This window comes from Cyanistes caeruleus, chromosome 10, assembly GCF_971803275.1.
Source record: "Cyanistes caeruleus chromosome 10, bCyaCae1.hap1.1, whole genome shotgun sequence".
Classification (NCBI taxonomy): Eukaryota; Metazoa; Chordata; class Aves; order Passeriformes; family Paridae; genus Cyanistes; species Cyanistes caeruleus.
The window spans coordinates 4,336,138-4,362,908 of record NC_141710.1 but is presented as its reverse complement, the minus strand read 5'-3'; the positions used below and the strand labels follow the sequence as shown (position 1 = coordinate 4,362,908).

General features: G+C 54.3%; 2 protein-coding genes across 10 annotated transcripts; one reads left to right on the top strand and one right to left on the bottom strand.

Moving 5' to 3' along the window:
* The first annotated feature begins 589 nt into the window (after positions 1–589).
* On the top strand, positions 590–18,484 carry LOC111933647 (galactose-3-O-sulfotransferase 2-like). 9 transcript variants are annotated; one of them, XM_086843222.1, is made up of 6 exons: positions 590–2,468; positions 7,111–10,348; positions 14,515–14,625; positions 15,308–16,226; positions 16,869–17,731; positions 17,857–18,484. In XM_086843222.1, the coding sequence occupies exons 2-5, from the start codon at positions 10,320–10,322 to the stop codon at positions 17,700–17,702; spliced, it is 1,893 nt and encodes a 630-aa protein (XP_086699348.1). In that variant the 5' UTR covers positions 590–2,468; positions 7,111–10,319; the 3' UTR covers positions 17,703–17,731; positions 17,857–18,484. The 9 variants fall into 9 exon arrangements, with proteins under 9 accessions (XP_086699348.1, XP_086699349.1, XP_086699344.1 ...); XM_086843223.1 differs by having other exon boundaries at positions 16,869–17,748; positions 17,874–18,484; XM_086843219.1 differs by having other exon boundaries at positions 606–942.
* Positions 18,485–20,473: 1,989 nt separating this feature from the next.
* Positions 20,474–22,802, bottom strand: LOC111933721 (aquaporin-12-like). The gene is made up of 3 exons (XM_023933454.2): positions 22,183–22,802; positions 21,632–21,748; positions 20,474–20,739 (listed from the first exon to the last, which is right to left on the bottom strand). Exons 1-3 carry the CDS (start codon positions 22,787–22,789, stop codon positions 20,558–20,560), a joined length of 906 nt encoding a protein of 301 aa, XP_023789222.1. The 5' UTR covers positions 22,790–22,802; the 3' UTR covers positions 20,474–20,557.
* Between the last annotated feature and the right edge of the window lie 3,969 nt (positions 22,803–26,771).

The following is a 26,771-nucleotide window of genomic DNA, read 5'->3' as shown; positions in this document are numbered from 1 at the left end:
TGAGAGTGTCACACACTCACTTGTGGGAGCTCCAGGGACCACACCTTGAAGCTGGTGGGACCAGCACAACTCAATGAGTTTGAGTTTCTGTGAGGATTTGACTTAAAATTCTTTCTTTCTTGGGATGAAGATGGTGGTGAAGGAGCCAGGCCACAAAAGACCTGGAAAAACAATGTGAAGTGAGGCTGTCTGTGAACTTTATCCCCTTTGCAGGTTTCCAAGGCCCAAAGATTAAAAATGTCAAGATTCCTCCATTGCAACTGAGGATAGAAAACACAAATCTTGGGGGCTTTTTCTCCTACAAAAAGTAACTGAGCAGGAAATACTTTATTGTGCCTGTTCCCTGGGCAGATACCTGGATTTCCACGCTGCTTTGATGACCCCTGCAGGGACAAGCAGTATAGGTTTTGAGTTTTAATTCCTTCCTTATCTAAAAGTGTGTGCTGTGGTCACGGGCACTGCCTCAGGCTCTCGCTGGGCTTGAAAGGAGTCATCTGTTCCCAGAGATGTTCAGGTGTTAGGAGGAGCTTGGGAAGGAAGGCTGCTCTCTAAGCGAGGAGCTGGGTGTTCTGGCAAGAGTTTGGCCTTTGTCCCCCGGCATCTCCAGGAGAGCCCTTGGGGGCTCGGCTGCAGCCCGAGCTGTGTCAGGGAGCCGGGCTGGGCAGGAGGCCGGAGCCTGCCCGGGGCTGCCCACACCGCAGCCGCGGAGTCTGGGCTGAGGAAAGCTGCCTGTGGCCTCCTGCCCGCCGGGAGGGCTCCCCGGGCTGGGCTCGGAGGGAACGCTGCCTCTGCACGGCCGAGCCTGTGGAGCTCAGCGCAAGCTGCTGCAGCTGAGGCCGAGGAGCCGAAGCGGCCGGGAGGCCTCGCTGCTGCCGCTGCCCGGGCTGTGCCGGCTGCCGGGCCCCGGCTGCTGCCAGCCCGCTGCCAGGGCAGGACTCGCAGGTGCCTGTCCCTGCCCGAAGAGACTCGGGTGTGAGAACAAAGGCACTGACCCTGCCGAGCTCTCGGCGTGGCCGCTCTCCACCTTCTGTCCGAGGCAGCTGCGCCGGCCGGGCCCGGGCTGCGGGCGGTGCTGCCGGGCAGGGCCGCGGGCGGTGCTGCCAGCGCCGTGTCCGCCTGTGCGAGGCAGGGAGGTGATGATTCAAAGAGATCCCCGTGTGGCTGGAATCTCCTTGAGAATGGAAGATGAACTGCCGAGCCCAGTAGCGAGAAGGGAAGGTGCCGATAGGGGTCCTGCTTGTGCCCTGGGCTTTCCTGTGAGCGCTGGCCTGAAGGGGGCCAGCCAAAGGCACAGGGAAAGCTGTGGGAAGCTTTGAGAGCCAGCAACGTCCAGGGCCAGCTGGTGCTAAAGCCTTCTGAGCTGCCTTTCCCCTGCTGGGCTGCACCAGGCTCCAGTGTCCCTCCTGCCCTGGCACTGGGACCAGTAAATTCATTTGGGCTTCCCTGAGCACTTCCACTGGCCCCGCACCCAGCACTAAGGGCTGGTGCCTCCAAAGCCATCAGGGATGGGGATCCCTGCAAGCAAGTTCCTCTTCCTGAGCCCTCACTTGTGACTGGCTCTGTCCTTCTCTGCTGAGCCAGGGCAGCAGAGACCTGCTGGGAGCCAGGCCCTGCCCGGGTGGAACGTGGCCGTGCCCTGGGGACAAGCAGAGGCCATGCCATGCTGCCAGGGCAGCACCCAGTGTCCCTGACACAGGCACTGTGTCCTCTGCTCTCATCCTGAGCTCCTCCTGGCCTTCAGCATCCTCATCCCAGGGGCTGCCTCCCATAGCCTGGGATGGAGCTACTCCTGATGTTTCTAATTCCCCCTGTGAAGGTTGCTGTGTGCAGGGATCATGTGGCTGATGCACTGGAGATTGGCAGCAGATCAAGGAGGGGATCAGCACTGAGGAGGCCACACCTGGAATGTTGTCAATCCAGCGCTGGGCTCCCCAGGACAAGAGAGCCCCAACTGGGACATGCCTCATATTCAGCAGGTCTCCTCTGAAGAAGCCCAGAGCTCTTCCCCATTCTGGGGCACCCCCAGGAGCTCTGTGGTGGCTGTGCATCCCAAAGGGTGCCAGACCCTTGCTGACACCCTGCTCCACCCCCTTCCATGGGTGGCTTCAGAGCTCCTGGAATTGGGACTGAGCTTCTGCCCACCCCTCCCTGCTGCCTTGGCAGACCTTGTTTCCCAGGAATAGCTCTCAAACATTGGTGTCGAGTGTTGGGGGCTGTGTCTGACCCAACCATGGCAGCCAAGCATGGGGTGAGGCTTCTCAGGGCGACCACAGCCTCACGGTGCCTTCTGCCCTGGAGACAGAGGGAAATCTCATGGAGGTGTAGGTGGGAAAACCCTGGCAAGCAGGAGGTGGCTCTTTGGTACTTCCCAGCAGCAGCACCCTCCAGTTGGAGGCCCCGGGCCATGCCAGGAATGAAAGTGGCCCTTTCTGCCCTTCACACCTCTCCAGAGGAACAGGAAGCAGGAGGTTTGTGAGCAGTTTTCTGGTACCCAGAGGCAGATCCAGCCCTAGCACGGCTTTCAGCAGAAGCCCTGCCTTGGACCCACACTTGGTGCTGTGTCTGTGACAGGGGGTGAAGCAAGATGAGCTTTAAGGTCCCTTCCCACCCAAACCATTCTGGGATTCTTCTTTCTTGGGATTCATCACTTCTGAGCTTGGAAGAAGTGATCCTTGAATATCAACCAGCTTTCTTGGGCCCCTTTTACCTACAGGGTAAGAACCCCATGGTTCTTTAACAAGCACTTCCCTGAAGAGACCAAAATCTGCTCTCCTGAAGCCCAAGACTGGGAGTTTGCTCAGTGACCTTCTTGTTGCCCTAAGGATTTTGAACCTTTCATGGTCATGGCACTCGAGCTGCCCTGGAGCTTCACATTCCCAATCAGGTCCTCCTTGCTGGTGAGAACAAAATCCAGCACAGCACCTCTGTGTTCCTTGGAGAAAAACATTTTCATCAACATAGTAAGGAACATCCTGAATTGCTTATGCCCTGCTGGTTTGTCCTGATGTTTTACATCTTTCCTTTGACATACACAGGTTTTCCAGCCCACCCAAGACTCCCAGATCTCTGGATAATAGTTTGCCAGGCACTGTTTTTCCATTTCCTTGGTGGGTGTTCTTCTATCTCCAAGTCCTTCACGGACACCAGCACTACTCCATTTGTTGATGGGACTCCAATTCCCAGGAGTTCTGACACAGCCTCATGGGAGCTCTAAGGCTCTTGGTATATGAGGAGGAGGCTCCAGTGTCCTTCCTCTGACTGAACAGGGGCTCGCTTGTGCAGAGATGGGGCTCAGAGACAGGAGAGCAAACTGTTTGTGTCATGACCCTGCAAAGCCATCTCAGTCAGCAGGGCAGGTGTGCAGGGACGCTCCCCTTGGAGACCCTGAAGAGCAGCCCATGTTGGTCATCCTCTTCAGGTGAGGATCTTCAACTTCCCTCCATAGCCCAGGAACACCCCTCAGTGTGAGATGAGGCTGGGGTAACTCACACACAGAATCAAGGAATCAGTAAGGCTGGAAAAACCCTCCAGGATCGAGTCCACCCATTCCCCCAGCACTGTCAAGGCCACCACTAACCCATATCCCCAGGTGCCACATCCACATGACTCTTAAATCCCTCCAGGGATGGGAACTCCACCACTGCCTTGGGCAGGCTCTGGCAATGCTAGACAACCTTTTCTGTGAAGAATTTTTCCCTAATATCCAAGCTGAACCTCCCCTGGCACAACTTGAAGCTGTTTCTTCTCATCCTGTCCCTTCTTCCTCAAGAGCAGAGCCTGACCCCCACCTGGCTGCACCCTCCTGTCAGGGAGTTGTGGAGAGAGAGGTCTCCCCTGAGCCTCCTTTCCTGCAGGCTGAGCTCCCCCAGCTCCTCCTGGTGCTCCAGACCCTTCTGCAACTCCATTCTCTTCCCTGGACACGCTCCAGCCCCTCACTGCCTATCTTGTAGTGACAGGAACAACTGTTCAGTACACACATGGAGATGCTGAACTTTCCTAGAAACCATAAAATCTCTCCTAGATTTCACTGTTTTGTTGTTTTTTCTGACAGGTGAGGCATCACATTTATCTGGACATCCTGTCATGCTTTCCATAAATAGGAGATGGCATCAGACCGTGAGGTCCCCGCCCTGTTTGCCTGCTGATATGTTTCAAAAGGCATTTGCTCTGTAAACACCTGCTCCACCCAGTTTCCCTCGATCAATACAGCTTTTCTCTCCAGGCTTCCCCTGAAAACCATTTCCACTGTTTTGCTGGGGGCACCAAGCACTGGCTGAGGCAAAGGTGGGGCTGGACCCAGCACTTACACTTCCCACTCATCCCAGTCACATGCAGCACATGGCTCCAAATGGTCATGGAGAGTCCTAAAGACATCCTTGGCCATCCCTAGGTCAAACACAGCTTCCCTGGCTCCAGCAGCCTCCTTTCCCACTCTGCTCAGTACTTGTGAGACTGCACCTGCACTGCTGGGTCCAGCTCTGGGCTCCCCAGTACGAGAGAGGTGCAGTGACTGCAGCCAGTCCAGTGCAAGGCCATGAAGGTGGTGAGGGTCTGAAGCATTCTTCACATGAGGAGCAGCTGAGAGAGCTGGAGCTGCTCATCCCAGAGCAGAATACTCTTGGAGGGACTTTGTAGATGTGTATAAACATCTAATGGGAGGAAACTAAGGCAGGAGACCAGGCTGTTTGTTCTCAACAGTGCCCTGTGACAGGACAGGAGGCAGTGGGAGCAAACTAAGCTGCATGAAATTCACCCATGGCAGCTGCCCCACAGAATTCCAGAATGGGTCAGGCTGGAAGGGACCACAGTGGGTCCATCTGCTCCAGCAGGGTCAGCTCAGAGCTCATGGCACACAGTGTGTCCAGACAGCTCTGGAGTATCTCCAGTGAGGGGGACTCCACACCCTCTCTGGGATCTGTCCAGGGCTCAGGCACTACCCAGAAAGTTCTTCCTCATGTCCAGGTGGAACTTGCTGGGGTCAGTTCCTGCCCGTTCCTCCTGGTCCCTGCTCGGAGCCCTCCCTGCTCACAGGGACACCCAGGGCTGAGGGCCCCTCTCAGCTGGGGCTCCTCTCGAGGCTGAGCAGCCCCAGCTCCCTCAGCCTTTCCTGGGCACGGAGATGCTCCAGGCCCTTCAGCATTTTTGTCATCCTCCATTGGACCCATTTTGGGTGCTTCAGGTCTCTGTTGTTCTGAACAACCCAAAACTAGACAAGGGGAGGCTCATCCCTCCTCTGCTGAGGAGAGCCCATGGCACCCCATGGTTGGGATGCCCACTTTGATTTCTTCTTCTGCAAACAGACCAGCAAGTCCTCCCAGTAACATGTAACCTGATGCATTTGATGAAGACAGCATGGATAGTCTCAGGAATGGTTCAGATCCTGGATCCTACAAGGCCCTGAGGGATCTGGTCCAATGCCAGTCACCGTAAAATATAGATGTCTTTCAGCACCCAAGTGCTGCAGCCTCCAGAGGCTTCAGGGCAAAGCCCAGGTTTGTGAGGGATCACTTAATCTCCTGGAGGTCTCTGGCAAGCAAACAAAATCAACCAAAAAGAAACAGCAAAGCCTGTTCTCTTAGGTGAGCAGAGATGTGTTTGGTTGTTCAAAGGCTTCTGATAAGGTGACTGAGATTAAAGAACAAACAAAAGTACGATTAGGGCCAAAGTCCCCAACTCCAGCCAAAACCATACAGCCAGAGCAACAGCATACTCCTTGCCTAAATCCATGCTTATCCAGCTGCTCCTCAGCCTTCCCAGCCAAGAGGAGCTCTGCCCAGTGCTGGCACAGCCTCTGCCTTGTCTCTGGGAGAAGGTACCCAGGACAGTGAGGTCCCACACAGCCCAGCAGCCACAGCACCGATCCTGCACTCAGCTCCCACCACGCTTTGCTCCCAAATTCCCAGCTGGATGAATTTTCTCCCTGAGCATCCTGTCAGAGAGCTGGGCATGGCCACTGCAGGGCAGGCTCAGTGTCCAGGAGAGCTGCTGGAATGAATGGGAAATGGGCATGCCTTGCTCTCCCTGCTAAGTGTAAAATTAACTTGAGATCAATTTAGGTGGGTACTGATGGAGCACGGCTGCCCAGCAGCGGAAGGGGAGGCCCACGGGCTGATAGATTGGAGAACGACTCGGAGAGCAAACTTGCACGTTGCTGATAAGGCAGAGTGCTGGATACCCCAGAGAGAGTCATCCAGAAATTATCATGGGTCAGTCAAGGAACAGGTCTGTCTGGAAACTGGTCAGAAAAGCAAACAGAAAAAGCTGCACAAAGGGTTTGCTGGCAGCGAGGGGACAGCTCGTCCTTCTCTCAAGATTCTCTCCATTGGGAGTTTTGTGGGAATAACTTCAGACCCAGGAAACTGGAGTGTCCCAGACCTCAGCTTCCCAATCTGTGCCTGCATCTGGGGCTGCCAGCTGACTCCTGCTGGGAGGGCACACATAGTCTTCATGTCTTTTCATCCCCCCTTTAAGATCCAGCAAGATCCAGGCTGCCAGGGCACAAATGACAAAGTGACCACATGTTGGCAGAAAACGATGGAGATAAATCCTTGTTTAAGCAAAGTGCACATGCAAACACACAAACACAACATAAATAGAAAAATTAAAGAATTAAATACGAGGGAAAAACATGTGTAAGCAGTGTGAGCAGGGTCCTTGTGGTCATCCGCTGGGAGGAATGGAACCCATCCCCACATCAGGCATTAACTCCCTGTTTTATCCCTGTGGCAACAACCTCCTTCCAGCTCCTCAGACTTTGACTACCTGCAGGAGGCAAAGGGACAAGTGTGGAGCCAGGAGACTCTGGGCTTGGGCACTGGGACTCCCACTGGATGTAGCCAGTGCCACCCTGGTGCTGCCCTGTGGAAGGGTTCCTCATCTCCTTGTACCAACCAGGGTTCTTTGGAGTCTGCCCCACCGTCACAGCACTGCCAAGAGGTCTTCCAAGCCCCTCTAACACGAGCTCATGAGTAGCACTTTGACTCCTGGACCTTCCCAGGATAATTTTAACCCTAAATATAACTTTTCTATATCATTCCAGTTTACCTGCTCCAGCTAATGGGTTCATGTAAGCAGCATTGACTCCTTCTGAGATTTTTGTTTATTTTGCAGATGTTCTGCTTTGACTTCAGAAGCAAGGAGCCATTTCCAGCAGGAGCTCCATCACTCTCCACACCCTGCTAAAGAAACTTCTGCCACTCCAGACCCAGGAAATACCCAGATACTGCCCCAGCTGGCAAAGCCCTGCAGCAGTTTCATCTTCCCCAGGATCCCAGACTCTGCTCCTAACAAAAACACCTCCCTGGCTGCCTGAACCCTCTGGGCTGCAGCTGCCTCCCTTTGCCAACACACACAAGGATGATCAGGCTCCTCCTTAGCCAAGGAATTGTCCCAGGGAGCAGCAGTGGCTTTTCTCCTGCTCCTCATTTCTGCAGCACTTTCCTTCCATCCAAGCTCTCTCAGGAGAACAAAGCTCCCCTGCTCCTGCCCAGAAGGTCCTTGCTGGCTCTTCACACCTCGGGGCACAGCAGGGAGCGTTGTTGAAGGCAAACAGAATCTGCCTTCAGCAAGCCCAAACAAAAACCCCCACACAGCTCTCTGCTGGGCTGTTCTGCTGGAGTGATCCACATACAGTAGAAAAGGAATAAGCTGATTAAAATAAAGGATGAAGGGAGGCAGATGGCTGACTGAGGTTACTCAAGCCCTCACAAACCCTAGGGCTCTTCTTTGCACCACCCATTTCTCTGCCAATTGGTCCAGCCCAGGTTTGGAAATCTGGCTCACAGGTCTGCTCTCCTCCTCACTGGAGAGGCAACCACATTCCCAGGCCTCCTTTCCTCTTTGCCAGAGAGACACCTTCCCATGTGCTCCTCTTCGCCTCCACCCCAGGCACAACTGCACCAGAGATTGCTGCTCTCCAGGAGCAGCATGTCCAGCAATCCTGGGAAAAACCCACCAGCAGCTGCTCTAGGCATGGACAGGCCAAGCAGGAAATCCATTGCACGAGAGTGGCAAGGTCCTGTGGGTCTTGAGGCCATGTCCTTGCTCACCATCCTGCACAGGGATGGGGCAGGACGGAACTGGAGCCTCTGGGGCCCCTCAACTGCCTTTTGCTGAGATCAGCAGTGAACGAGCTGCCACCTAAGGAGGTGCCCAATCCCTCCTACAAGAGCACCTTTGCTTCTCAAGAGACACAACTACAGAAGGTGCATTTACCTGGCCATGTCCTGACCCCAACCCCAGCCTCTGTGGGAGGGAAGAGACCACCAGGTGTAGTCTCAGAGGAGTGACATCTGTACCAAAGCCCTCAGACACTGTTCCTGCCCAGGTCACAGTCCAGCACGGCCTCTTGTAGGATGCAGGTGTGAGGTTGCACAAGGATCCCAAGAGAGTTGCTGAGGTCCCTCAGATGCAGCCTCTGACACAGGAAGCACACAGGCAGTGGAGAGCACGTGCCTTGCTTCCCATCACCACATTCCTGCAGGAACTTTGCCTTTTGAGTTTTGCCTCAAGTTGTGCCCAAGAAGAGGCTGCAGACAGGGATAGAGGATATCTTGAGCAGGATTATGTATGGAAACTAGACCTCCATGAGGTCACCATGGATTAATAGGTTTGTCCTTACGGAAACAAGTGAGCCAAATCCCACCAGTGACCATCAAGCAAGAGGAAACAACCAAAGAGGTGCAAGATCAAGCCTGTCTGGACACCCTCATGTTGATGAGCCTCTGGATGCTCCCAAGCAAAGGTGCCCCATGCCCTGCAGCAATATGATGTTCCCTGGAGATCCTGCAAAGGGGATGCTCACAGACCCCTCAGCCATCCACCCCAAGCAGGCTTATCCAGCTTGGATTGCACAGAGCATGGCTGTGCAGAGGGAAGCAGAGGGGAGAAGCCTTGACCCTCAGCCCCTGTACCAGAGAGGATTTGATCCCTGCAAGCTTTCACGTGGCTCTCAGGCAGCCCCAGACTCCCAGGGTACCTGCCAGCCCAGGCAGAGAGCTGGAGCCCAGGATGGGTGGAGAACATGAGAGCCCCACAGCAAACTTGTGGTTTTGATGAGGTGGACGGGGAGAGGCAGCGCCTGCCTGTGCCAGGGTGAGGGGAATGGCTGCCTCCCTGCTGGCAACAGGGAAGGAGGGAGCTGGGCCCCTCTGTCCCTCCAGAGAGCCAAGGCCCAGGCTGGAAGTGACTTATCTACCCCTTATGCCCTTCCTGAGCCCCATGGGTTAAGGGAAAGCACCCATGGCCACGGTCCTCTCCTCCAGGGCCAGCAGGTACATGGGACACCTGGTCCTGCAGACTGCTTGTGACACAGCTTGAGCCACTGGCCCTTGTGTCCCACATCCCAGACACTCCCAGACACCCTTCTCCACCTCCACACCACCCTGGGAGTCTGTGCCCAAAGAGGAGGAGCACACAGTCCCTGCCAGACTGCCTGGGACCCGTCACAAGAGGGCATGGCTGATGCTGTGCAGGATGCTGGGGTGAGCCTTGAAGGGGAAGGATGTGGCCAAAGGACCTCCATTGTGGAGAGCAGCCTCCCTGTTGTCTTATGCTGTCTACCAGCCAGCAAGAAGCAGACCCAGTGACCTCTTTCCCACTGGTACTGGAAGCCAGCTGACTTCCTGGCAGGGCTGTCCTGTTGCTGCTCATCCTGGCAGAGCACACTCCCAGCACGGGGGTTAATGACTTTGCTTCCCCTCATCACATTTGCTGCTCCAGACACCACTTAACACATCGATGTCTGTCATGTGCCATCTTCAGACTGGCCCCCTGTGCCCCACAAGCCAGCAAAGGAGGGAGCTGGGGGCTGCCATAGCCCCAGCCCAGCATGGATGGAGCCGTGGTGCATCGGAGAGGACAAGGTCCCTGCCACGTAGGAGCGACCCAGCCATCGCAGAGTCTCAGCAGCGCTGACCTGGAGATATCGGGATCACCAAGAGCTCAGCAATCACAACCATCTCTGCCCTCAGCTTTGTCAAGAGGCAAAATCAGGACATGAGAAAGGAAAAAAAAGAGAACACCAACAGCCAAGGGTGAAACCAAGGAGTGAGGCAGGGACACTGGCATGGGTGGACAGCCCGCCCAAGGCTTTGTGTGACGTGGCAGGGGTGACGGTGCCACTCACCCTCTCAGAGGCTGGGCACTCCCTGGGGCAGGCACAGGGCACTGGTGGGAAGGTCTGACGGGATCTCCATCCCAGTGCCCCCGCCAGGGAGGGGCCTGTGACCACAGCACACAATCCAGGCTCCGGGTGTTTGCTTTCCAGTCTCCCGGGCGGATGATAACCACCCGCTCCCCAGCCAAGGCTCCAGCTCACCATGCTGAAATTCAGAAGGTATTTGATCACGTAAGTGGAATATTTTTATGTATTTATTTAAGTGAAATACTATTTCCCTAAGTAAAATTCTCTTTCCATCCTCCCCAGAGGTGATGTCCTGATGGCCTTGCAGATCCCTCTGTGTTGGGAAACAGTTGAGGTGGTGATGGGAATGGGCAGGGCAGGTGTTTCTGCTCCACATCAGTCCAGGGCAGTCTGGGGTGATGGGGATTTTTCCCTTCTGGTGATGCTCCAAGGGTGGCTGGAAAACAGCATCTTTTGTGAGGCTGTTGCCACAAAGGAAGGAGAATGGCACAGACCTTGGCAGGGCAATGAGGTGCTGGTCCCTCCTGCAGCGTTCCAGTGAGGGATCACCAGAGGAGTAGATGTGAGGCAGAAATGTGTCTCTGTGCAAGTTTTTCACATCCTAGGGTGAGGGCCCTCTTCCACAGCCTCTGATTGGGACGGGAGGGATGAGGGAAGGGCAAGGCTTGACTCTGCAGCAGAGTTCTTTGGCTGGGGGAGAGCTGCAGGGTGAGAGGGCTCAGAGTTATTCCCAACCCAGCTGTCAAGTGTAGTGTGGGCACCAACACAGGCAGGCAGCGCCATTGTGCCCTTGCTGTGCTACCTGAGCATCCTGCTGGCCATTTTGCCCAATTTCTCATTTTCTACCAAAAAAATGTCTCCAGTGGCTGGTCAGAGGGAGCAGGCTGTGGCTGTACTGTGTATGTACTGTGTACATTAATTCCTTGTGCAACCTCACTCACTGCCAGGAGAATATCTGGGCACAGCAAAACAGGAAAATCTTTTTTTGCCATTCACCTGCCTGGTGAGCTCAGCCTCAGCACCTCCTGCAGCACTTGCAGCTGGCTGGGACCCTAAGGGCCCAGAAACTTCCAGGCACAGACCCATCCCGGCTGGGGCTTTTGTTTTTGTGTTGGACAGGGAAGGGGCATGGGTCAGAGGGAAGCTCTGCTTGGAGCAGGAGGGGATAACAGAGGGGAACTCTGCAGTCCTGCTGAGAACAAGTGGCACCTTCTTCCCTGCTGGGGCTGGCACTGAGGCAGCTGGAGCACCACCCCTTGCAAAGATTCTACCATCAGTTCAGGTTTGGACTAAGTTCCATGAGCCAGCATAGGGGTATCCAGCTGCTCTGGCCCTTCCACTGAGCCCTTGCAGCCAAAGGCATCTTTGGGGTGCTACATCCAGCTCTGCACCCTGTTTGTCACTGCTGGAGGTGACAGCACACGGGCTCTGGTCTGAGGGGGCTCCTCAGCTGGAGCCTGCCTGCTGATGGAGGCATCTCCAAAGACTTTGCAGGAGTTGGGCTCTTGCAGCCCAATCTGCCCTGCAGGGCTCCAGGTGCAGCCTGGACACCTTCCTGGTGCTCAGGTGTTTAACTCTGCCCCAAGACACGCGTCCCTGATCCCATCCCAGTGTGTAAATGGACAGGAGGCCGTGCAGGGGTTACCCACAGAGGGCAGTGGAGCCTTTTGAAGGTTTCTTGTTCAGTTACATCTTGCCAGCTTGCCCCAGCCTCCAAGACTAGGGCTGTTCATGCACCATGTGCCATTTAATCAGTGTTTTGCTGCCTTCAATGCAACTTCTTGGCATCTTCAGTACAAATTTGAGCGCTGCCACTTTCTCAGCACACCCTCCTTGATGTCCATGTATCCCAGGAGAGCCAGGCCCGAGGAGGGAAGGAAAGGCTCTGGCTTTGTGCCAGCCTGGCCAGCCCCAACACATGTCAGCCCGACACATGCTGTGTGTTCTCAGCTGGGTGTTCCACCAACACAACAGCCACCTCAAAAGAGCCACAGGACCTGGATCTTTCACAGATCCTCATAGGCTGAAAGTTTGGGACCTCTGCGGAAGCAAGCTCAGAATTATACTTGCACCAAATACAGATGTGGAATAGTAGAGGGTGCTGCTCCAGCTCTGCCTGGGGGAAGTGTTCCATCACTCTGCCTCCATTACTGTGTGCTCCTGCAGATCCCCCAAGAGTCTGTGGTATCACTAAATATCACAGTGCAGCTCTTCATTCCATTCTTGCTGCTTGTCTTTCCATGATCAGCCAGACAAAATTATGATCAGCCTTGCCTGGAGTGATGGGAGAGCTGGATTGAGTCTCCAGCCAGATCCAGAGGAATCACTTCGCTCTGGAGCAGCTCCTCCCTCACTGCCTTCTCCCTCTGTCTCTCTGATCTTCCACATGGAGTTATTTCAACAAACCTTTCCTCTCACCAGCTCTGGGGCAGCCTTGGGTCTCTGCTCCAACCCAACCTCTTTAAAATTTTAAAATGCCTCTTGGCATTTTAAGCTCTGTTTAAGCATTTGGCATTTTTCTGCTCTGGTTTTTGTCACATCTGTTTATTTCTGACCTCCCAAGAGTCTCTTTGTGCTACTGGCATGGCCAGGCAGTGACCCACACGTGCATTTGGCACCTCCTGTCTCATCTGAGCTTGGCAGTCTGCTCCTCAAGTGGCAAAGAGCATGGATACTGCCGGGTTTGCCATTGGGACTGGGCATGCTGTGATGCTGATGGACAGTAATTACATGCAATAATGACACCTTTGGAATCCTCAGTAGCACTGCTGTGGCCTTAGACCTCCCAGCCTTTCCAGTCTTTTTCTTTAGACACTGAAATCCTCCTGGGAGGAGCTGAGAGTTTCAGCTCAGTGAAGGGACATTACTGGGAGCAGGCCAGAACCGTGTCCATGAGTGTCTGACCACTGCAAGCAGTGCTGTCATTATCAAACTGCTACTTAATCAGTTGATTCTACTGGAACAAATCCAGTTTCTCAATAGCAAACCTAAATTCCTGACCTGCCCTGGTGGGATGCACGTGACCCCTTTGGACAGCCCACGTTTGTGTCACTGCTGCCTCACCAAGTGAGCTCTGCTCCCTCATGTCACAGGACTGCCCAGAGCAGGACACAGAGCACCACGGAGATGAAGCAGCTCTGGAACAAGCGAGTCTGTTCAGTCCCAGTCTCACTGTCGTGGTCCAAAGCTGACCACTGCAGGAAGCCAGAAACACCAATGAAGCCAGGTTGGCTGCTGGAATGCAGCTTCCAAGCAGGCTCTGTCCAGATTTCTGCTGTCATTAGTTCCTCCCATTTAGATCCTCGCTGCCTGTGGCCTCTCTCCCTGAGAGGTGAGAGCAGCCATGGGGCTGGCAGGCTGGACTTCCCCCACAGCACAGCCCAGTCCCAGAGGGTTTAAGCAGATCCTCAGTACAAATCATCTCCTGTTATGCAACAATGAGCTCCCTGGGGAAAAACCAGCAGAATAATGGGATCATTCAGGTTGCAAAAGCCCTCTAAGATCATTGAGTACAATCTTTACCCCAACACTGCCGAGGCCACCACTAAACCAACCCATGATTCCAAGTGTCACATCTGCTGGGACTGGACAACCTTTCTGTGAAAAAAAAATAAAATACAAAGAAATCCCTTTTTTTCCCAGGAAATTCAGCCCCTCAACCATTCCACTGAAGGTTAAAGCTACTATCAAGCTCCACCAGGGTTTGCAGCAAGCCCTACAAACAGAAGGAGCCCTGTGGCAGCATTTCCATGACCTTAATGTCACCATACACAACCCAAACCCTGACAGCATGATTCTGATGGCCTGAAGAAATCACACTGCTGTTGTAGGCATGGCTAAAATCAGACTAAAATCCAGGCACTGCTGGGGCCCCCATGGGGGCATCACATCTTCAGCCACAGCTGGAGCCTGTGCAGATGGCAGCCCAACAGCAGAGAGTGGGGAGAGCAGGGAAAAAAGGAGATTTATTGTCCATGTTGATAAAGACAGGATCCTGATCCTTCTTGGCCAGGCAGGGCAGGGAACACACAGGCAGTGCCCTGTTCCTGCTGCCTGGGGGAAGCTCAGGCTGCTCCAGGAAGGCGTCCCCGAGCCGCCAAGGGACTCAATGGTTATCACTGTTTGCTTTTCAGCACAATATCTGTGGCTCATCTGGAAATTTCCATGAGGCTGCACTGCTGGGGCACAGCCTCGGAGGTTCCTCAGTTATCGCTGCCTCTGCAGCATTTCCGCCCCTGAAAATGTGACCTCACCTTAACAAAGATAAAATACTAAAAAGCCTCAAGGCTCCTTTCCCACCTGCCTCACACACATCACTGGTCTTGGCTTTTTCTCCCCACAAATGGTCTCAAATGTCTGTTTCCTTACAGGAAGCTGAGCGCAATCTACAGGTGCCAGCCAGGTCGGCTCTGGATCTCCTTCAGCCTCCTCATCCTCCTCCTGGTCACACTTCAGGTTGTGGAGAAGCTGCAGCCTCCTGGGTAGGTCCTGAGCAGAATTATAAACCTGCACCTTGTGCTCCAGCCTTTCTCTGGCCACTGAGGTGGGCTCAGAGCCACCCTCCCGAAAAACACCCAGCAGGGTCTTCCTTAGACAGGGAGGAAAACCCAGGTGAGAGAGGACTCTCTGGGGGTCCCACATCTCACCCCTGTGCCCAGAACTGAGCCCACCCTGGGGTCAGACAAGGCTGCTTTGGGCTTTGTCCTGGCTCACCACAAAACCCTACTGCCCTTGAGCCCAGTCCTCCCAGTCTGGGGTTATCTGCAATCGTTCCTGCAGTTTCTCCAGACCAAAAGCTCTTCTTTCTCCTTGCCTCCTCTTGCTCTGCCCCATCCACCACCCTGTCATGCTACAGCAGAGACACATGCTATGGCAGAGACACTGTCATCTCACTGCTGACCTGTCCTTCTCTTCTTCTTAGTATCATTAAGGTTGTAAAGGACCTCCAAGATGATTAAGCCCAAGTTCTTGCACCTACTCCCACCCTCCAGGGCAGCAGCAAAGCCCCTACATCCATCTGCAATGCCACCCACCCCAAGAAAAGAGGAAAACACGTTTTAGGGTGACTTTGGGGGGTGAGGGGGTTCATTGGGCTGCAGAGAAGCTGCCTCTGCACTGTCCTCCCATCTCCAGCAGCTGAGCATTGTGTCCTCCCTGTCACAGGAGCTGCCAGTGTGAGCTGGAGCGTGGCCTGCAGCAGACCACGGGCCACGGGCTTGGCTCTGCCCTCCACAGCCCCGACATGCTGTGGGAGGATGACTCCCCTCAGGGGCAGAGGGAAGCCAAGCCAGCCCCTGCTTCGACTGAGGATGCTTTCAGGATGCATCTGTACTTCAGACCAGAGACCCCTCTGGAAAGCAGCCCAGAGGAGTACTGGACGCAGCAGCCTGAAGAGAGCAGCGGGAAGGTGAAAGCCCATCTGGCACCCACGGCGCTGAAACCCCAGCTTCCTGGCCTGGAAAAAGCAGCCAGAGAAAGCCCTTCTCCAAGCCTTCCCGGGAGGGTGACCACAGTTTTGGCAGAAGCTGTCACCAGCAAGTTCATCATCTTTGCAAACAGGCTGAGCACAGAGAAGCAGAGGGAAATGTCCCCACCTGGAATGGTGCAGGTGGAGGTACAGAGCCAGACTCAGCCTCGAGCTGTGGGTTCTCCCCACCCTGAGGGGGGCACCTCATTTACACAGCCCATCCCAAACTCAGCTCAACATCTGCAGGCAGGGGGTTCTTACAAAACAGACCTGGAGACAGGATTTTTCCCAAGCTGGACAGAAGCCTTTAAGAGCAAGGAGGTAACAGCTGGAGAGGGTCAGCAGGCCAGAGGGGTCACCTCTCAAGGGAAGAAGTGCAAGCCCAAGACTGACATTGTTTTCCTGAAAGTCCACAAGAGTGCCAGCAGCACCGTCATGAACATTCTGTTCCGCTTTGGGGAGATGCACAACCTCACCTTCGCCTTCCCCCAGGGCGGGGGCTTCCAGCTCTACTACCCACACCACTTCCTGGCCAGGTTCGTGCAGGGCTTCTCCCCACTCAGCCCCCGGCGCTTCAACATCCTCTGCCACCACATGCGATTCCTGCTGCCGGAGGTATGGGCAGGTGGGCGGGGAAGGGGGAGAGGGGCTCATGGGGCACAGGGAGGGGGCACCTGTCGAGCACATAAACTCTGCAGGGATGAGCTACAGAGAGCCAGGATTGCCCATGGATACCTGGCACGTTGTTGGCGTCTCCTGAGGGCTTCTGTGAGCAGGTTTGATGAAGCCCTGCGCTGTGAGCCATGGCAAAGTGGGAGACAGCATCTGTAGCAGTCACCAGCTCTCATCTCTTTCTTGTCTGGTGGGCTCTGGGACATGTCATGCTCCCTGGACAGGCCCAGAGGGGACCAGCTGCAAGAGAAGAACATCCAAAGTGCATCAGCTCAGGTCAGCCGTGCCCAGCATCCACTCCTCTGGATGCTACCTGAGGACAGCTGGACATGGGGAAAGGGAAGGAGACAGGCAGTATCTCCATCCCAGCCCAGCCACACAGCTGTGGCAGCCCACTGTGAGGAGCTTTGCTCACTGCTCTCCCTTCTGGAGCTCCCCACAGCTCCTCTGATGAGCTGCAGCCTCAAATCCTCCCCAGCATCCCCCACCTCCAGCCCCAGCAGGTGCCTCTGCTCCCCAGCAGAGCAAGGCAGTGGGTCCCTTCTTCCTACCCCACCTTTAAACCCTCCTTTCTCTCCTCCGCAGGTGCAGAAAGTGGTGCCCAGCTCTGCTGTCTACTTCTCCATCCTGAGGAACCCGGTGCAGCTGATGGAGTCCTCCTTCGTGTACTACAAGGGAGCGTCGGCCTTCTCGCGCGTCCGCAGCCTGGAGGAGTTCCTCAGCCAGCCCCACCGCTACTACGACCCCACCAGCGGCGACCGCCACTACTCCAGGAACCTCATGACCTTCGATTTCGGCTTCAACCCCGACGGAGAGGTGTCCCCCGAGCGAGTGCAGCTCATGCTGAAGGCCATCGAGGCGTCCTTCAACTTTCTGCTCATCTCCGAGTACTTTGACGAGTCCATGGTGCTGCTGAAGGAGATGCTGTGCTGGGACCTGGACAGCGTCGTCTCCTTCCCGCTCAACATCAGGGACAGCAGCACCAAGTCCCCCCTCCCGGACTCCGTCGTGGAGAAGCTAAAGGCCTGGAACAGGCTGGACTGGGAAATCTACAGCCACTTTAACAGGACCTTCTGGGAGAGGATCGACCGGGACATCGGCCGGGAGCGCCTGCGGCGGGAGGTGAGGGCGCTGCGGGAGCGGCAGGCGGAGCTGGCCCGGACCTGTCTGCAGGGCACGGGCAGCGTGGCCCCCAAGGACATCAAGGACTCTTCCCTGCGGCCGCTGCAGCACGGCGGGGCCAGGATCCTGGGCTATAACCTCAAGCAGGGCTTGGACGGGGAGCTGGAGCGGACCTGCCGGCGGCTGGTGACGCCGGAGCTGCAGTACAGCAGCCTCCTCTACAAGAAGCAGTTCCCCCCGGCGGCCCCCGAGACCGCCCTGCCCGCCTCCTCCCGCCTGGAGCCCACCCCAGACTGAGCCCCCTGCCCTGCCGACACCCTTCTGCAGCCTCCTCCCGCCTGGAGCCCACCCCAAACTGAGCCCCCTGCCCTGCCGACACCCTTCTGCAGCCTCCTCCCGCCTGGAGCCCACCCCAGACTGAGCCCCCTGCCCTGCCGACACCCTTCTGCAGCCTCCTCCCGCCTGGAGCCCACCCCAGACTGAGCCCCCTGCCCTGCGGACACCCTTCTGCAGCCGCCCCTGCGGGCTCAGCGCCCCCGGCCGGGCTGCTCTGCCCCGGGCACAGCGGGTGCTGCCCCGGCCGCCTCTCCCTGCCCCTCCGGGCACAGCTCTGGGCGCTGCAGCGGGGTCCCAGGGGCTCCCCAGCGCTTTTCCACAGGGAAATCACCCCCAGTGAGCAGCTGAAGCCTCAGCACAGCCCGGGCTTTGGGCAGCCCAAATCCGCAGCAGAGACTGCGGCAGAAGAGCGCCGAGCTGTAAATCAGAGCTGTGGAGTTTGATTTACAGCTTGGGAACGAGTCTGTCTGTCTGTCTGTGCAGCTCAGCTCTCCCCTGCTCCATTAACCTTACCGTGCTGGAAAAGCAGCCTCTTAATTAAAAATAACAACAGTCACTGTCGCTCCTTAAATTCCCCTTAATTATATCAGTCTGCCCAGTAGGTGACATCCCCAAAAGCCCCAGAAGCACACCCCAAACATTTGAATATGTCTTAATATGTCCTGAAAAGCAAAAAAAAAAAAAAAAACAAACAAAACAAACAAAAAACAAACAAACAAAAAACACCCCCATAAAAACAAAAACTAAAAGCAATAAACCCACCAAAAAAAAAAAAAAAAAAAACACCAAAACAAAAAGACCCCAACAACAAACCCATGGTAAAAAGGGAACCCCAGCATGATTTTGCACTGACTCTGTGGTTAGAGGTTGCCTTTGGGTGCTGCATTTATAAGATCAGCATCCTCCTCTGCTGTGTCAGACTCAAGTTCCATCCCTGTGTGACAGGGAGAGATGTCATGAGCCTCTCTGCAGCCAGACATCCCAACCCACCACTCTGAGCTGCCACAGGAATATCCTCTGCCCAGGACAAATCTCACAGCAATGGCTTGTGGAGGGCAGCTCAGCCTGACTTTTCTCATCCTGCACTTCTTGACTCAAAAGCAGAGCCAGCAAATCAGCTGGGATAAACAGAAGCCCCACCTTTGGCTTTTCAGCATGATTTCCAAACCAAAAGGTGTTCTGAAAAAATTGCCCAGGGGGATTTGAGCACCCCAGGCTCTCTCTGGGGCAGCTCAGAGGTTTCCATTTCCACCCAGAGGTCTCCTGCTCGGTTTAACCAGGAAAAAACCAGACTGTGCTCCCAGTGCCCTTCCTGGGGCAGTGCCAAGCACCCAGGCAGGCACAAGGAGAGGGCACCATTTGGGGATTTTGCTCCATGGCTTTGGGGTGCTGTGTGTTCCATAAAGTTTTGTCTCTGAGGCACATCCATGTATGGCTGTGTTGGTCCCTTCCCTCATTTGTCCTGTCAGGATGTGGGGTGAGCTAATGGTTTCAGAGCTCTGGGGCTCCTGGGGGGGCCTGCAGGCTGCAGAGGGCAATCCCAGAGGAAATCAGGTGGGATGGGTAGCCCAGAGGCCATACAGCACCCTGGGGTTGTGTCCCCATGGACGTGGACTCACTCCCAGAGTGGAGGGAGGAGCAGGGCTGGACACTGGATACCAAACCTTCATTCCTCCACTCCGGGTTTTAATTGGGTCCCACTTGCTTATTCCCTGTTTGCACCTCAGGAAACAGGAGCAGGTCATTCCTGTCAAGAGCTCTGATCCAGGGCAGAGATCCTGGAACAGCCAGAGCATCACAATCTCCCTGTGCTGTTCCATGGGGAGAGCATACAGGGTGCAGCTCCCATGGGGTGCCCAGGCCCCAGCACAGCCTGGGGTGATCCCCATTTCCCAGTGGGTGTTTCCCCCCACACTCCCCCTCTTTCCAGAGCAAGCAGCAGGCAGGGAAGAGGTGGTTTGGGCATCACAGTGACTCCCATTTTCAGTGATGTCTCCCAGCAGGGCTCCCAGGAATGACATCACTCACCCAAATGCCAACCACAGCATTTATTTTTATTACTTTTTTTTTTCCCCACAAACTGTAATTTTATAGTTAGGAGTATTTCACATAGACATGGAGCAGAGCCCAGGGATGCACTTGCTCAACCACAGCAGCTGCCTGGGTCTCTTTTTTTTTTTATCCACATACCCTTTGTGCACCATTTCTTGATGCTTTACAGCACCAAAACCCAGGCTAAGCACATCCCCAGAGGAGCAGGGTCTCCCATGGCCAGTGAACCCTCTTGCCTTGGAGCATTTTTAATTCCTCTCCAAGACTTGCCAGCTTCAGCGTGTGCAATTCAAGGACTTCAGGTCAAGCTTAACTCAAAGCCCACCAATTTTTAACCAGTATCCATTAATAACTCAAAAGATCAAAGCCTGTTTCCTCCCCATCCCAAGTGTCCAAGGCTTATACTTTGTTTTTATGTCTGCAAGAGACCCAGTGGGGTTACTTCAGGCATTGCACGATGCAGTAACCCCGAGTTGCTCAAGCCTGCCCATGGAATGGTCCCAAACTTTCTGTGAAATTCCTGGCAGTACAAGACAACCAGCAATTTATGCAAAATAAATGCAGTGTTTTCTCTCTGAGGCAGCAGTGTGGGCTTGAAATATTTCAGGCTTTCCAGGGAGGCTTTCAAAGCAATTCCCAAAGGAGCTCAGGGACTCGGGATCCTGCAGGGATTCCTTTGTGATGCCTTAAGGACAGAAGGAGCAGCAAAATCCTGCGCACCAGGAAACCCTTTCCCAGGAAAAGGGCTGCCAGGACCCCTGGGCTCAGGCACAGGGCTTCGAGTTGCTTTTCTCCACTTTCCTCTTCCTCTGTGGTTTGTCACCCTCCACCTGCACTGTCACCTTTGCCTTGGGCACCTTGTATTTGCTCTTCTGGCTGTAGAGGAGGTTTTTCTGGAAGAGGCGTGGGATGTTGCCCTGGAACAGCAGGAGGGCAGCGAGCATCCCTGGAATGAGAGCACAGACCCCTTCCAAGTGCTGTGCCGAGCAGCTCCACCCTCCCCACAGCTCAGCAGCAGCTTGGGATCCTTGTCACAACCTTCACCATGACCAAAAGGCAGCTCAGCACCACGAAATCCCCACTGAGAGCTGAGGGACCCTTGCTGTACTGTTTTAAGGAGGATTTAACCACTGTGTCATTAACATAATAAAAAAGGCTCGTTTTGACCCAAAAGGGTCACACACACCACCCCAGTGGTTTTCTGGCAGGGAATCACTAAGGTTGGAAAAGTCCTCTAAGCCCATCTAGCCCAACCATCCCCTCAGTGCTGCCAAGGTCACCATCAGTCATGACCCAAATGCCACATCCACATGGCTTTTAAATCCCTGCAGGGTTGGTGTCTCCACCACTGCCTCCACCACTGCCTTCACCAGTGCCTGACCACCCTTTAGGAAAGAAATCTCCTCAATACCCAACCTAAACTTCCCCTGGGGCAACTTGAGGCTGTTTCCTCTTGTCCCATCACTCTTATCTGGGAGCAGAGCCCAACCTCATGAGTCTCCAGCCTCTGGTCAGGGAGTTGGCTCCACTCTCAGCACACATCCAGCTCCCCATGACCATTCTGGAGCTGAGGACAACCTCAAAGCATAGCTCAGCCTGCCACTGCCCTAAAGCACCTTTCCTAAACCTCCCCCAGACTTTGGCCCTTGTACTGTGCAGAAGTTGGATTTTAAAAAATTGGACAGCCAAAGAGATGACCCCAGAGATGATGAGGAAGGGTGAAAAATGACACTTGCCACTGTCAGACCCAAGTTCAGCCCTTTGCCAGAACAGTCCATGTTACACTGAGCACTTCTGCCTTGCCCCAAGCCAGCTCCTGCCCCCTGGGAAGATCTCACCTGCAAGGGGCCCCAGCCAGTAAACCTGGAGGTAGTCCCAGAAGCTGCTCCCCGAGCAGTGGAAGGTGGTGGCTGTGGCCAGGGCAGGGTTGAAGAAGGCCCCTGTGTACGGTCCAGCTGTGTGGGAAGAGAAGTGTGGCAAACAGTCCCACTGCATCCTTTGGAACACTGACAAAGGGCTGGGACCCCTCCTGCCTGTCTTCTTGGACTGGGGAAATCCCACCCTTGTCACCCTCAGCTCTGTGGGAAGCAGAAAAGCTCAGTGCAGGACTGAGGGATCACAGTATAGGGGACATTCCAGGGAAGTGATGCCAGTCTTCAGCTGTGGCTGTGAGCCAACATTGACTCGCAGCCCAGATACCCCAAACTGCCATCTTCATCCCAAAATGAATATTCCCCAAAATAACAGAAAACAAACACCTCGGTAGTCGTTACCTTGTTAATCCCTCCCTCTCCAGTCCTGGAAGATAGGAAACAGGGGGGCTGTTCCTCCCCCACAAACGAGGCTCCTTTCCAAACGACTCAGAACAAGAGACACCAGCGCTGCTCACCTGTGTAGGTCAGGAAGGTGACGGCCGCTGCCAGCGCGGGGACCCGGTACAGGGGGTGGCTCTGTCGCACCTTGAGGAAGACAAGGTGGAACAGGAAGGAGCAGGAGCCTTCCACGAAGGCAGCGTGGGGCAGGGAGGCGCGGATGGAGGAGCTGCACTCCGGCCCGATCAGGTTCTGGATGAAGTGGAGCTGTGTCAGCTCCCAGGACCAGTAGAGCCGGGTGACGGCCCAGCCCGTCCCTGTACCCACCCCCTGGGCCAGCAGCTTGGCCACCATCGCTGCCAGGCTGGACTCCAGGAGCAGGAACTCCTGGACAGACACGGTCGGGTTGGCGGATGCTCCCTCAAAAGAGGCGCCGTGGACAGCGGAGAGGAGGAAGAGCAGGGTCAGGACCAGGTCCAGGCTGAAGCCACCACCCCAGGGGCCGATCTCCATCAGCATCCTCAGCTCGAGGCAGCTCATGCACAACTGGAACGAGCCAGCAAATTCCCTGGCAAGGCAGCCATGTGTTCCAGGGGACAGAAGCCTCTTGGAAAGCCACCTGAGCACCTGGCACACCCCAACCACCAGGAAAAAAAAACCGATGGAGACATTCAAGCCATCCATAGTGAAGGCTGTGCTGGGGGCAGAGTCTGGGAAGGAGCAGAGGAAGCTCCCGCACCTCCTCTTTATAAAGCCAAGCAAAAGCAAACGTGGCACAGCCTGACAGGCCTGGGAAAGGCCACACGTGTGTCCCCCACGGGGCAATGCCAGTGCCCAGGGAGCTGCCAGACTCACAGCAGCTGGAGCAGCCACCAGGTTGTTTGTCCCAGAAAATCCCAGCATTATCTCCACCAGGCACTGAGCCCCCAGCCCCAGCACTCACACCTGAGAGCCCACAGCAGCTCCCCAGAGCTGGCAGCTCTTCCAGATGGAACAAAATCTTAATTTTCTTTCTGCTTGGCTCCAATGCCTGTGGTTGTCCCTGGATCCCTGGAAGTGTCCAAGGCCAGGTTGGATGGGGCTTGGAGCAATGTGGGATAGTATAAGGTGTCCCTGCCCATGGAAGGGGTGGAAAGAAATGAGTTTAAGGTCCCTCCCAACCCAAACCATTCTGGGATTCCATGGTAAAGAATACATGATGTGTCTTCTGTGTCATTTCCCTGCTCTGCAGCAGGAGTGCCACCATCCTCAGCCCATATTTACCATCCCTACAGGCTCTCCAGCATCCCCAGGGCAGGCAGTGCTGGCAGGTAACCCAACTCCTCTTGCTGCCCTGTCACACACAAAGAGCCAACAGCTTTGATTTTGGCCATTTTATTTCCCCTCGTGTCATTTATAAGAGAAATTCCCAGGAAACCCAGGTTTGAAGCACACTTGAGCAGGGATGAGGCTCTTCATACAGTTCAGGGTGGCTCCAGCAGTGCAGCCCAAGCCACGAAAAGCAGGAGCAGATGCTTCAAATGCATTGGAGCCTCTTCCTCAAGAGCCTTTGACAGCAGGGAAGAAAAATGACATTGTGGGGATGCTTATGGGAGCCACAGCTCAGCATCTCCCCTGCACCACCCGTGCTCCTTTCATCTTCCTTTCCCACTCCTTTCTGTCCCCAAGTGGTTTTGGGAAGGATCCCTGCTCACAGCCCTTGCTTTGGAAACCCTGGGGAGCCTGGGCAAGGAGAGGGACCATGCTGCCAACCACCCTTCATCCACCTCTTCTCCCTCTCAAAACTGCCCTGCTTGTGGTCAGCCTGCCTCAGAACTTCCCCCAGTTTAACTCTTTTTACCCCAATTCACCCTCCAGATGACAGGACAAGCACTCATCTTTCACCTCAAATGAACAAATGACTTCACTTGTATAACAGAAGATGAAATATTCTTTAAGAGTCTCACAAATTAGTAATTTTGTCCTCAAGAAAACTGACCTCTGGCAGCCAAAAAATCGCTGGTCAAAGCTACTCATCACTAGAGAACCAACTGTAAAATACTTAACATCACAATTCAACTCAATACTTTCCACCCCCACTCCTGTGTTTCTCAGGAGTAAAGAAACCAGTTGAATTTTCTCTTTAGAAAAAATGAAACCTCACGAGGACCCAGCGACACAGCCTGAATCCAACCCCTGGAGGAGAACCACTGGATTATGGGACACAGACTGGGAAAATTGGGAAAAAAATTCCAGCATCTTTTCCTTCCCCAAGAAATGGATTTCCCCCTTCTTCTCAATCACTGTAAGAGTTGGGCCTTAGGAAATAAACATTCCAAGGTTTAAAAACTATTTCCCACACATTGTGCCCACGGCACATCCTGCAGTTGTGGGACATTTAAGCCAGGCTGGAGAGAGGAGCTGGGAGCTGTTGTTTCCAAGGATAACTATGGGATTAAACAAGGCCAGGGCTCATTCCCTCATCTCTGTTAGTGCTGACTCCAGGCAGCTTTGCAGGGCTGCTCTTCTAGGAAAAAAAAACATCTAAAATTTACAATATTCCCACCAAAAACCTCTTTTCTGTACCTGGAACATCAGTGTCCTCCCAAGCTAGACTTGCTTTCAGGGCTTAAAATTCAGATGTTTAAGTGGGGTGGTTTAGCCACAGGACAGGAACAAGTTGGCACTTCCAGAGTTCAGCAAAATAAACACTCCCAAAAAACACTGAAGGGTCACAAGAGCTGAGCAGAGCCACCCTGGATCCCTCTGTCCTGGGTTGCAGTATATTCTATCACCATCCTCATGTACTGTTGAAACCAGGTGAGGCAGTGCTCCCTGCCTCCCCCCCCCCCCCGGGCTACCTTCTGTTAATGGGCCCATCAATGCCCTGCCCCATGACTCATAGATAACTTCCCCCTGTATTGTCCCCTGTTAATGGGCCCACCACTGCCTTGCTGCATGACTCAGAAATAACTTCCTCCTGGACTGTTTTCTGTTAATGGCTCATCAAGGCCTTATCTCATGACTCACCATCCCATTGTGAGATGCTCCTCCCCGAGGGAGGAGCCAAGCATTCCATACTGGATATAAGCTGAGAATTCGAACACCACAGCAGCCCTTACCTACGGGACTTCCAGAGGACAGGAGCTACTGCTGGACTTTCAGCTGAAGACCAGACCCCCTTTCTTCCAGAGGATCACGCTTCAACAAGACCACCTCATCTGGACGACTACCATCACCCTAACAGGGTTCCAGGCTGTATTCTGACTCTGTCAGTGTTTTTGATATTATTGCATTTATTCTTTTTATCATTTTCCTATTAAATTATAATTCTGACTTGCGATCTCTCACTGGTTTGATTTCAAACTAGTACATATTTTGGCGCCCAACGTGGGGCATTAACCTGAGAGAAAGTCAGAATTGCAATTTCATATTAACAGAAACCTATCCACCATGGTGGTTGGCTTGTCTATATGGGTACTGTATCTTGCTCTCTATATTTTCCCTCACATGGGGAACTACTTGCCTGTTGTATTGCTCCTGTTGAGACCAGGGAATGGTATGAGAATTGCTTTATTGGTTTATTATGCTTATGGCATGATAACCTGTGAGGCAATGAATACCATTCGGAATATATACTCAATTTTGTTTGCTTGTCCTAGTCTGGGCTGCTACATCTGGGACCTTCTCAACAATCGCACCCTGCCCTTGGTGGGAAGAGTGGAGAGTGGTTTCTTCCAGCCTTTCAGGTCAGGCACAGCAGTTTTTAAAAATATTGAGTTCTCTCTGGATGCCAAGGACAGCCTAGTCTTGCTGTTTTGTTTTCTCTGCATGGCCTGCACCATGTACACCATGCTTAGAAACAAAGCACTGTTTGGTGTGGTACAGCGTCTTCTTGAGGAGGAAGAGAAAAGAACCAAGAGCAGAGCAACAGCATCCATGACCACACAGACTGCCACAGAGGAGAAAGGAACCAAGAGCAAAGCCACAGCGTCCGTGTCTACGCAGACTGCCACAGAGGAGAAAGAAACCAAGAGCAAAGCAACAGCATCCGTGTCCACTCAGACTGCCACAGAGGAGAAAGGAACCAAGAGCAAAACAACAGCGTCCATGTCTACGCAGACTACCACAGAGGAGAAAGGAACCAAAAGGGCCATGAGCACCTCCACACAAACAGTCACCGAACCAGAGCAGCCTAAACCGGTAGAAGTTGCCCCCATTCAGAAAAAGAAATCAAAAAGCAAATCAGTCCGCATAGCGACTGATGAGGGTGAGGCAGGACCTTCACACGCAGCGGAGGAGACAGAACCAGAGATTATCACTCGCTCTCTATCCCTAGGTGAGCTGCGTGACCTGCGGAGGGAATTCACCCGCCAGACGAACGAGTCCATCCTAACCTGGCTGCTCCGCATCTGGGACGCTGCAGCAAACGACACCATCCTGGATGGAAGTGAGGCCAGGCAACTGGGATCGCTGTCCCGGGATGTGGTCATTGACCAGGGGATTGGGAGAACCCAAGAAACTCTCAGCCTCTGGAGGCGACTGCTGACAAGTGTAAGGGACAGATACCTCTGCAAAGAAGACCTCCAGGTGCACCAGGGAAAATGGAGCACAATGGAACAGGGTATCCGATGCCTGAGGGAGTTGGCTGTGCTGGAGATCATTTTTGCAGAAGATGAGAGATTTC